Source organism: Pithys albifrons, chromosome 12 (assembly GCF_047495875.1).
Source record: "Pithys albifrons albifrons isolate INPA30051 chromosome 12, PitAlb_v1, whole genome shotgun sequence".
Lineage (NCBI taxonomy): Eukaryota > Metazoa > Chordata > Aves > Passeriformes > Thamnophilidae > Pithys > Pithys albifrons.
Window position 1 is genome coordinate 17,624,920 of NC_092469.1, and position 12,244 is coordinate 17,637,163.

Genomic DNA, 12,244 nt, shown 5'->3' on the forward strand with positions numbered 1-12,244 from the left:
TTATACTTAAACCTCTTTATTTATTGTGTTTTGAACATGTTTTGTCAGGCACCATGAGGCTGTCTCTGAGACAGGCTTTAAACTGATGAGGCCAGAGGAGGGGCAGCTGAGGAAACTGAGGCATGGGCTGCAAATTTCCCAAAGTCTCATTGCCAGCACACCATGGAAGTTCTCTCATGGCTGGAAGAGGGGACCTGGTTATATGCTGAGCTCTCAACAGAGCAGTGGGAACACCCAGACCCAGGAGATGGGTTAGAGGGTGTGCATTAGGTCTTCTGCTGCTGGCCCAGGGCAGGGACTCATCGGGTTTTGCTTGAAGGCAAATTTCAGTCATATCAGACCCCCCTGGAGCCCTCTTGGCCTCAGAGATCCAGCTCAACACAGTCACAGGGAAAAGATGTTTCTATCTTGCTATGCAAAATTGCTAAAGGAGGGAATAGAAAGAAAAACAAGGCAGAGGACCACAGGATGAGCCTGCCAGTGTACACGTGTGCTGTGTGTTGGGGAGCAAATGGCTTCTACAAGTGTTTCCAAGGAGATCCTGCCAGAGATAAGTGCCCTTGTCCTAAAAAAGGAATGGAAAAAAAGCATAATATGAGGTATCAAAGAGACACTACTGTTTTTTTCATGTAGCCTCTTTGGGTCCTTTTGAAGTGAAAATGTTTATTTCTTATTCCCTAATTGGGATGGTTCTCTATGCTGTCATATTTTCTGTGGTTCTGCATCAGCCAGGCTGAGTGCTGGTACCAGTCAGATCAGGAGCAATACAACCAAGTTATGGGAGCTGTGCTGCTGCCATCAAGGCTGGGCTGAAGCCCAGAGATCAGGTCATCTGACGTTCTCACCTGCTGGGGTGGTGGCATTTCCACCCGTGGATTTGAGGTGGGATTTTCACAAGCTCACAGCACTCACTTGAGTGCTGGCATGGACACGAGGTCAAACTGCTGGGGGGAGCAGTTGGACCAAAGCTGAGAACAGTCACTGGAAAGGAGTTTCTTGCATCTCATCCCCATCAAATGATTTTTGGAAAATATTCCTAGAGAATATTTCACTGATTTTGAGCCAGAAATTCTCAGATTTTTTAGAAATGAATACAATCCTTAGCAGATTGTGAATTGTTCTGAAAATTAATATCCTTCCATGGAAAAAAGCCAAATTAAACCTAAACTAAAGGCAAAAGAAATCCTTGCAGAGGCCAGGTAAGTCAGTTGGTTAGAAGTGTTACAGGGAACCTTTTGCTTCTGGACCATGTAGCCAGTACCAGTAACAGGGTCTTTCTGATAATGAAAGGAAAGGGGATCAAAGACACAAAATATTTCCAGTAATTTGAGCTGAGATGGAAGTCTTTGGTTTGTACAAGATGGTAAAAGCCCCAAAAGATGACAAATATATTCTTATTAATTATCAGTTCCTCTGATCTTTAGGTTAGAAAAATTAACGGTTCCTTCCTTACACAGCCAGGGCCAAAGCCCTGTCTAAACTTCATGGGGACATTTAAACAGTTAAGAAAACAACAATCTCCTTCACATGGAAGCCTGTCTGAAATGGTGCCACACTGAGATGTTAATCCCAGTTAAATGAAGCCATGAATGCAAAACCTTCTGCTTAAACTGCCTGTGGGATAAAGAAAGAATTGCTTACCTGGTACAGTAAAAGAAACAGTAGGAATTTGCTGTGACTTTTATGCCATATGGTCTATCAGCTTTTCTGCAAACCTGTTCTTTGTCAGTTTTAGAAAATTTTTGTCATGTGGGACCCTCATCTGTGGCCAGAGATTCTGCTGTATCTTCCCATAGGAAAGGCATCCCCCTGGTTTGAAGGCAACACCTGAAAGAGGGAGAGCATTATTGTCACCTGCTCCTGTCCTTGTCTCTTTTTTAAGAAATACAAATGCCACAGGCAGAGTCTAGCCTGCATTTGTATCCTATCAAGGGCAAAACTCTCTTTCAAATCCTCAGTAAAATGGCCCAGGCAACATTTGCAGGCTGGTTAACCTGTGCTGCAGCAATAGGAGTGAAGCCCTTGACAGCTGCACAGCAGTAACTTGCTATTTTTTTTTCTCACACAGACAAAATGAACATCCAAGAGTATTTTGGAAGAATATCTTACAACAAGCCCCACAAGGATGCAGACTTAAAGACCTTATCAACCATCTTCCAGCATCACATCCAGGCCATTCCTTTCGAGAACCTCAGCATGCATTGTGGGGAGACCATCGAGCTGGATTTACAATCTACTTATAATAAGATTGTGAGAAAGAAACGTGGAGGGTGGTGCCTGGAAAGCAACCACCTTTTGTTTTGGGCCTTGCAAGAATTAGGGTACGACGTCTGTATTCTTGGTGCGAATAGTTATGACCCGGCAAAGAGGGCATACACTGCTGAGATGAACCATATCCTGCTGAAGGTGGAGATCCAAGGAAATTCCTACATAGTAGATGCTGGGTTTGGTGGTGCCTACCAGATGTGGCAGCCATTGGTGCTGATTTCTGGGAAGGATCAGCCCCAGGTCCCCGGCATCTTCCGCTTCAAGGAAGACAATGGCACCTGGTACTTGGAGAAAGTCAAAAGGAAGCATTATATTCCTGAGCAAAGTGAGACTCCATATTTCAGTGTTGCTCCAGGAATGGGGAATATCAGACAAATACATAGATTCACTCTGCAGCCACGACATATAAATGACTTTCAGGAGTTAAACGCATACCTACAGGTGTCTCCAGATAACATCCTCCAGAAGAAGTCAATCTGCAGCCTCCAGACCACTGAAGGGCTCATTGCCTTGGTTGGATGGACCTTGACTGAGATGAAGTATAACTACACAGAGGACATGGACCTGGTGCACATCACAACTCTTACAGATGAAGAGGTTGAGAAGACACTGAAAGATAAATTCAATATAGAGCTGGAGAACAAACTTGTACCAGTAAATGTTCGGGGCTTGCCACCTAATCTAGTGGATAAGATCTAATTCTAATACTGTGTTAGATGGATCTTTAAATACCCAATACAAAAGTTCTAAAATTAGCATTAATTACATTAATTGATTCTAAAGTTGAATTAGTCACAAAGCTTGGCAAATTCAAGTGCATTTCTAGTTTACTGCATATACTGTTTGCATACTTTTTTCCTAAGTTCTCCTTTTTTAGAAACTAAGACATCTTACTACCTCTGATTTGCTCATATGGAAATTGCTTTTTGACTCCTTAACATTTTGTTCCACCTCTCTGGAACTCATTTTATTGCAGGTATATATTGTGGTAAAGGAGACCAAAATGATACAGAAGGAGAAGCTGTGTTAGCATTTTACACAGAAGCCCTCTAACCTTTTTTGGTGTTATTTCCAATCTTCTCAGCAGAGTTTTACAAATTATTCATTTCCTTTAGAAGTCTGAAAATTGAGCTGCATTGGGCTTTCAAAGACTTACTAGGAAAAAATGAATGGTTAATGCTTTCTCAAAACAAGACACTATTAGGTGCTGATTAGCTTAAGATGAGACAAATTGAAAGACCTGAGTCCTATTCTCTTACCAGGAATTGACTTAAAGTGAGTATTTATACACGGACACCTACACCCTCCCCCCTCCCCGAATAGGTCTAATTTTGAGCACCTCATTTTTTCTAAGTCTAATTTTTCTGCAACTCTGAATTTGAAGTAAAATTCATAGAAGATGAGATGATTCAACTGTCCTTAAAAAAAATCAGGCTTTTGGTATCAAAACTGGGAAAAAAACCCCCCACAAAATTAGATCAACCTTTGCAAACTATAATCTAAACTTTTGGGACCAAACCTTCTTGTGATGTCAAGCGAGCAGGACAGTATTATAGATAAAACTCTTCATATTTATTACAAAGAAGTATTTTGGACAAAAGCTACCTTAAAAATGATAGTGTAGATGCAAGAGAAACCACTGGGAAATTAGGACATGCTAATGGTGTGGTTTCACAGCGAGATATACAAAACACAAAAGCTTTTTACCTTGTGATACCTGAGGCAGGTACTGCACAGGATGTGCCATGAAAGAAGAGCATCAGTCTTCAGCCCAGGAAAAGACTGACACTTGTTTTAGTCAAGCACACAGACCCACAGAGCACCTGATGTGCCTAAAACACAGGTGCTTTCAGTCTCGTGTGCTCTTTGCCTTCCCCCAAAGGACCTGCTTGGACATTCCACCTCCATCAAGTGAAGAGGAGACATGCCTGACAGAGAGAAAATTAAATAAACAGCACTGCAACACTTTGAGGATGCAGAAGGCCAAGTCTGAAAAGGAAAATGTGCAAATACATATTTCTCATGGTATCAAGAGGTGTGGCAGCTCCACAATAACCATCTGCTGCAGGTGGTTAGATCGAAAAAGTTCCTTTGTGGGCAAGGAAGGAACATGCACAGAGCACATCCATGGGGACACACAGCCTGCAATACCTTGGCAATTCAGTGTGCCCACCAGGACAGAGACACCATCCTCAACCACAAAGTGCTGGTTTGCAAAATAACCATCATTTAATTTAAAAAGTTACACAGCCATTTGCCTACTGTAATTATTTTACATGGAAAACAAGTTCATTCTAGTCTTAACCAGGGGAAGACATAAACATCTACTAATAGAGAAGAAACAAAGTTTAATTTGCTCATGGATCAGTGAAGTCTAAAAATGTGAATTCATTTTGGGTGGACTCTGTCCTTTCTTGGAATTTAAGATTCAGGAGCAAGGGCCAGTGGAGCTTACAAAGACAACGCTCACAATCTGTATCCACTCCTGGCTGCACTGACTGTAACAAACCACCAGAAACTGAATACCTCAATAAATAAAAAGGGATCTCTTAAGAGGTAAGTTTATTTTCTTTTAAAACCCTCCAAAGAAAGAAACAAAAACCCTGCTTTCTTTATGGTGCTAAAGGTCATGGGCAATAATGTAAGCAATATTTTCTAGGAAAATGTTCTAAAAATGTGTGGATATAGAGCTAAAATATCACCTGCTAAACAGGGGGTCTTAAAGAGGGCGAAAAAAGCAATATGCAATTTCAATTCTTCTACCTTTCACTCTTCAGGAGAGGCTTCACTTGACTATGAGAGAGATTCTTTTGTTTAGATACAATACTAGATAAAAATTTAGAACTGCAACCTCTTGTTGGAAGTGGTGCTTTTAGATTCTTAAGTTTATTTAAAAGTATTCAGAGTGCAAAGGAAGCAAAAGTGCAATCTAGTAATCAATAGATTCTGCTTCATGGGAATAAAATTGCAGTTCTTTAAAAACAAATTTTAAATATATATTACAAACTGTGGGTTGCTTAGCCCAGAAAATCCATGTGCTCATGTATTAGGATAAAGGAAGATAAATAACATATTTTTAACAGTAGAATTGCTAATAGTGTGTGTAGTCCTGGTAAGGAATATTTTTGTATGACTACCTTCATTTGCACATTTAGAAACAGCTCTTTAAAGTTCTTCTGCTGATGTTTTGCTCTGCACAAATCAGAGCCACATTTCGGGGGTATCTTGTCAGTACCTGCCTTTTCATCTGACCTGTTCAAAATTCAAAAGAACAGTAGCTTTCATCTCCCACAGTCCAGATCTAATGCTGATCCATCATATTATGTAGCTGCAGAGAGAAATCACAAATAATATAAACTCCAGAACCAGCTTTCTGCTGGTGTGATTTATTTAGCATTCACAGTCAGAGCAGGGAGGATTGGATACACTTGGATTCTGCAAATCAAAAGAAAAAAGTGCCATGAATCCTGTGTTATACTTAACACATGCTACATTGAAACTATCTTCCAAGAATACACTGAGACACCCCTGTAAGCTGAATTCCTTTCTGTGCAGAACTACTGGACTGGTTTGTGATGGTGCTCTCCATGCACGTTGGGCAGTTGCCTCAACACCAGGCATATGCACAGCATGAATCTGCCACTGAGAGTCATCTTGAGAAACTCAGGCTGGCAGGACACATTCAACAGTTCACCACTGAATTTACCTCGATACAATAATCTTCCCTACTCACTATTACCTGTCTAAACCTCAGCTTACTGTCTATGCACAAAAGATCTCCAAGTAGCTTTGTGTGTTCTCAAGAAGCTGAAGTTTTGCAGTAGCTCTGGAGTGCTTAAATGCTCAGTGCTCTCTTTGCAAAGGCTCAAACCTTCCAAACCCCTTGTGCCCAGCTCCAAACCCAAGCAGATGATCTACAGTGTATTTTACAAGTAACATCTATCAGATACCTGTTGAGGATCCAGCTCATAACAGTGGCCAGCAGACTGTGATGGGCCACTGTGAAAGCCAGATGAGTGTGAGTGGCTTTTCATAGTATTAGAAGGCAGAAAATAAGTTGAGTAGGTCCTCATCCAGAAATCTTGTTCATGAGGAGTCCTGCCAAGGCAGGCCAGGAGCTGGGCACTGCTGGAGGCAGGCCAGGCCACGGTTGCACTGGGTGAGGCTTGGGAAATTCTCAGTCATGCCTCCTCTGGAAGGATTAAAGTCAGTTTTGACAAAGGCCTAGAGAGGTGTAAAACAGCCCATGCCCTTTTTCAAGGCACCCTGTGAGACGCAGGGCACAGGAGGGAAAGGAGATGTGTTCTTTGTCTCTCAGGTCACTCACCTCCATTAGGATTCATTATTCCAACACCCAAATTAGTTTCTACAAAACTGAGAGCAGACAGAAGCCTCAGAGGTCTGTGCCTCTTTCAAAGGTCAGAGTTTTTCCAGTGAAAATTATCTGATAAAACTTGACACTTTACAAAATGTGCAGGAGTATCATCTTAACTTTCAGTAAGTGGTGGAAGAGCGGCATGTACTGAACAAGCAATTCACTGTCACGTCAGTCAGTGGCAGACTCATGAAAAGAACAACTGAATCCTGGCTCAAATTATCTTCCCTCCAAGGGGCAAAAACACTGTTTCCCCCACTGGCACTCCTTGCACTGAACAGAGGATTTAGACCATTTTTCATGAGCCCTTGTACACACACCTTAGCATGATTTTTTTTTTCTCTTCTTAACCCTGTTGTTGCAATGCAAATACAGCAAATCCCCATTTCACGGCCACCACATATGAAGCTGAAATAGCATCAGCTGTTTGCCATTGGGATGAGTCTAAGACAAAAGCAAACTCTCACATGCACTGCTCTTTGCCTGGGGAGCCATTTGATGTGAATACTTGTTACCTTTAAAAGCTGCTCTGATGAGGTTCAGTAGATAAAAGCATCTTTTCTGGCAGAGCCAGGGCAGTTTTTCACAGCATCATAAATCACTCATGTAAAGAAACCAAACCAAAATGCAATTCCTTCCCTTACAGGTGACATGAACCTTGAAGAGTATTTTGCGAGAACTGGCTATAAAGGCTCCCTTGAAAAACGAGATTTGGAAACCTTAACCGATATATTCCAGCACCACATCCGTGCTGTTCCCTTTGAAAACCTCAGCATCCATTGTGGGGAGAGAATTACATTGGAACTGGAGCAGGTTTACAACAAAATCGTGCAGAGGAAGCGGGGTGGCTGGTGCATGGAAAACAACCAGCTGCTGGGCTGGGTGCTGAAGTGCCTGGGCTACGACACCACCTTCCTGGGAGCATACGTGTTCAACCCACACCAAAATGCATACGCCACCATCATGACCCATCTGCTGGTGAAGGTAGTCATTGATGGCAAAGCCTACATCGTTGATGGAGGTTTTGGTGTATCCTACCAGATGTGGCAGCCCATGGAGCTCGTGTCGGGCAAAGACCAGCCGCAGGCGCCCGGCGTTTTCCGCTTCACGGAAAAAAATGCCGTCTGGTACCTTGAGAAAATGAGACGGAAACAATATATCCCCAACCAAAACTTCTCCAATTCTGACCTTCTGGAGAAAAAAGAGTGTCGGAAGGTTTATATGTTCAGTCTGGAGCCACGGACAGTGGAAGATTTCCGTTTCCAGTGCACGTACCTGCAGACCTCTCCAGATTCCCTCTTTACAAAGAAGTCCATCTGCACCCTCCAGACCACTGATGGCTTCCGAGCACTAATTGGGTGGACGTTCACTGAGACCACATACAACTACAAGGAAAACATGGATCTGGTGGAATTTGTAACTCTTGAAGATGAAGAGGTGGAGAAAACCCTCAAAGAGAAATTCAACATCACCCTAGAAAGAAAACTTGTCCCAATTAATGTTAAAGGACCTTACACAATCTAGATGATCAGGATGCATGTACAGTACCTTCCACTGTCTTTGCAATCCCTTCTGCAAGGTTGTGGGATCATTTGCAGCTGACTGAAAGACAAAGACATAAATATGGGATTGAAGTGAATTTCACTTTGGGAAAAAATCAGGAATTTAAGACTCTTGAGTCAGTTAGATGAAATTACTTGCTGTGAGATGACTGCTGTTCAATTTCTGGCACAAATGTAGGATCTGATTTGAATCTGGATATAAGCTTGGGTAAGAAATATGTCTGGGGAATATTGGACTGCCTGTAGCATACAAATAGGAGTATGGATTATTAATTGTGATATGCTGCCAACACATTTTCTATGGTTATTACAGGGAGACAAGTCATCTGTGAACATTTAGACAATGAAGTACACATTTAAAACTTCATTTTTCACAAGATCCAAGCACTCATAGCTCATGTCATTTCTCTATCTTTAATATAAGCAAAACTATGTCATCTCTGAAAGGAGCATTAGGAGGAATAATTCTATCACCATCATCCTTAGACAGAACATAGTACAAAATGAAAATTATCATCATGTGCATCCATTTGGTCATTACTACAATAAGCTAAACTACCAAAAAGTAATTTTTGGTATGTACATATTTTTCTGGTGATGAAAATTCTACATATGGCAGCATTATTGTGGGTGATGGGCTCTAAGGAGAAAGCTACAAGCTTTGCTTCTGACAAATAATCATCCTATAAATGGTGACTGGTGCTTAAATGTCACTGCTGGCTTACATTTACTTTTCTGGAAATGTTGTATTTTTGGCATTGCATTTTACTTATATAACAAAGGTAGAACAATGGAGCTAAGCCCACTATACCCTTAATTCTCCTTTGTGTGCAGCAAACACGACAGTCCATATGGCTGTCCTGAGTGGGTACTGCTTGGCATGGCAGCTTTAATGTCACAAGGGAGTTTGCTCATCTGCATCAAAGTGAAAACAAAACAGGGAGGCAACCAAATCTAAAAGAAACCTTTTCTTTTCAATTATTTCATAATCATGTTTCTCCATTTAAAAAAAAACAACAAACTGTTGCTCCTCCTACCATGCTTCTCTGCAAATAGCCCAGCCAAGGAAACCACTAAGAAAGGGGAAACAATTACAGAAAAAAATAGCAGAAACAGAAGAAAACAATCTTTCTCCACAGCCTGTGATAAGCCTGAGTATTGGTCAAACATTAATTCCTCCCACTGATAGCGTATTTTTGCTCAAAGACATCATCCAGTCATTAATCTCACAAATGCTGTAAGTGTATACCTGACAATAAATAAAAGGAAAATAAAAACATTATGAGTTGTTTTAAGCACAGCTGTGCCCAGCTGCCTGAGTCCTGCATACACCATCTGCCAAGTGAGGTCTGTTCACTCCTGATACAGGACTCCTGGCCAACCCTTCCCACTTCAAACTTCCTAGAATCATTAAGGATAACAAAGACCTTTTAAGGTCATCAAGTCCAACTGTCAACCCAGCACCAGGACCATGTTCATCATTAAACTCTGTCCTCTAGTGCCACACCCACGTGCTTTTTGAACTCTTCCAGGGATGGTGACTCCACCACTTGCCTGGGCAGCCTGTGCCAATCCTTTACAACTGTGGCAGCAGCTGATGGCCTGGGTGCACTCAGCGTTGCTCAGGGAGGAGCAACTAAGGGCCAAGCAAGAGGGAATAGGGGCCACTGAAAGATCTTACTGAGATGAGAACACAACTGTTCTATTAATAATGGAACAATGGAATTTGTTCAGTAATTTGTGTTGGTATTATTCTCTCATATTAAGGTCCCATTAAGGGGTTTTACCCTTTTCTAAATGATTGATAATTATGAGGTGTTTCCTGAGACCTCAGGGAACATTACAAGCTTTGAAACACTCACCACCTGCATTCTAGCTGATGGAAATTCCCATCTGCACTCACCCAGGTAACCAAACTGCATTTCTGTATGCAGTGAACTACACTTGTTTTCTGCTGCTGCTCCCTCTTGTCTTGAGGACAGCCATTATCACAATGGTTATTTTGCCTCCCAGCCTCCCTAGAGGTGCTCCTGCTTGCTCCCAGATAATTGCTTGGGTTATGATACCACAAGGGTTTCTTGAGCAGAGGTCTATGGACTCGTATCAGCATTTTTAACAGTGCCTGCAATGATGGGATTCAACCAGATACTCCATATGCTGCTCAGTTCATACTAAAAATCTATGGTGACTGAAGCTTCAACCCTCCCTTTGGCTCCATCTGTTGATAACCACTCCGAGTGGGACTCTTCCTCTTGCTGTGACAATTATAATCAGGTCCTCACTGTGAAACATCAAATCACATGATGATATGTCAACACAGACAGCTAAGAAAGCTTCACAGTTTCACTGAAGCTCCCCAAAAGCTGATGAAAGCAGGTTATTGAGAAGTGAAGGCCAGATCCAAAGTGCCTCAAAGGTTTGAGATGAGGATGGTGTAAAACAAAACATAACCAAACAAAGCCATAGGCTTCATGCTGAGGTTCCATTAACAAGGCATTATTGTGCAAGCTGATGTTCTCCCAGCCTGAAAAGAAACAACCAAGTTCTTAAAGCCTCAGCTCTCACAGAAACTCACATTCACATGCAGGAGGAACTGTGGGAAGTGTTACGTCCTTCACCTCCACTGTGCTTTATTAACACTCTCTGAGAAAGGTTTAATGACTGCCTGAACGATTGTGCAGTTTTAGTTTTGCACTGTTGTTGAAATGAAGCAAAACAAATGCTTAGAAACCTCCCTCCCTCCCCCTCCTCCTGCTCCCTGGCCCCAGACCTGTCTAATTCCAAATACAATTTCAAAGTATGGTATTCCAATTAAGAGAAAGACAAGACAATTTCTTTTTAAAGTCTGAATGCTGGATCAAGTCCCAGAATCCCAGCCCAGCTGCCCATTACACACACACGGAATGCCCAATGGCAACAACAGTCATTGTAGCATTGCATAATGGAGTGTCTGATTAGAAAACAAGACACAGAACAGAAGAAACACGGTTCAAACTCCGTGGCACCACTGAACATCCTGCCCCTCCCCAAAGAACCAAAGTTTAATCACCTCATGCATTACTAAAGGCAGGACACAGGATGGCTCATTTCAGTTGGACTCTGATCCTGAACTTTTTAAGATCCAGTACTAAGCAGAATAAAAGTAAAATGAGAAACATCAGCAAGAAAGACAAAGTTCTATTGTTCAGATTCCAACCATAACAGTTATTACAGAAATAAAACTGTCAGTCTGCCAAAGGACCAAACTCCACTGAACAAGGGACAGACTTACCACTGTGAGCTGTCAGTGAGCACCAACTACATCCTCCACGCTCCACTTTGTTCACTCCAACAGGCACCTCAGTGTCACAGGCACAAACACTTCTGGTGTCTGGTGACACTTCACCAGTTACATTTTGCTGGCAGCCATTTTCTTTAATGAAAACACCACTTACCCAACTTTTGTTCTCATGGAAGAAACACTTGTAGAAACATGACCACGTGGAAAGTTCTACAGCTTAGGAACTTGCATATGAAAATGTATTTGAGTCTGTGTCAGAGCCAAGAAGGCTGGAATTAATGTAGGTTCTCTTCATGAATATTTCACTGCTACACTTACAACTTTTTCAAGAGTAGTTCAAGCACAGACTTTGCACAGCAGAATGTTTCTACCTTGGATAGGAAACTAGACTCAGACTTATATAAATACACATACATATATATGTACTTGTACAATTGGAAATGTAGATGGGTATTTCAGAAGATCCCATCATAATACACCTCCTTGTAACTTTGGGCACTGAAAGTACATTTAAAAAGTCATGCAGGGCTGATTTTTGGCTTTGTCTTGCTCACAATAACACACTATAGACAGTGCTTTCAAAGGCACACTTTACAAACTCCCAATGAATAAAAGGTGGTGCTAAAAATGAGTAGTTGGTCTTATTGTAGCATTTCAGTAGCTCCCCGGGCTGCTGACTCAATGTGAACAGCAAAGTCCCCAGAATGAAAGACAATAAACTGAAATCTACCATTTCTTCACAGCTGGTGTTGGGCGTGT

The 12,244-nt window shown here is 41.8% G+C and overlaps 2 protein-coding genes across 5 annotated transcripts in view; both read left to right on the forward strand.

The window, feature by feature from the left end:
- The window catches only part of LOC139677629 (arylamine N-acetyltransferase, liver isozyme-like), a 40,056-nt gene extending 35,548 nt beyond the window's left edge, over positions 1-4,508 (forward strand). For all 4 annotated transcript variants that reach the window (XM_071567767.1, XM_071567765.1, XM_071567766.1 and 1 more), the window contains exon 2: positions 2,069-4,508. In XM_071567767.1, coding sequence (XP_071423868.1) covers positions 2,074-2,967 — 894 coding nt within the window. In that variant the 5' untranslated portion in view covers positions 2,069-2,073 and the 3' untranslated portion in view covers positions 2,968-4,508. The remainder of the gene's footprint in view (positions 1-2,068) is intronic.
- Positions 4,509-4,669: 161 nt separating this feature from the next.
- Positions 4,670-9,484, forward strand: LOC139677630 (arylamine N-acetyltransferase, pineal gland isozyme NAT-10). The gene is made up of 2 exons (XM_071567770.1): positions 4,670-4,824; positions 7,290-9,484. The coding sequence occupies exon 2, from the start codon at positions 7,295-7,297 to the stop codon at positions 8,165-8,167; it is 873 nt and encodes a 290-aa protein (XP_071423871.1). The 5' UTR covers positions 4,670-4,824; positions 7,290-7,294; the 3' UTR covers positions 8,168-9,484.
- The last annotated feature ends 2,760 nt before the right edge of the window (positions 9,485-12,244 follow it).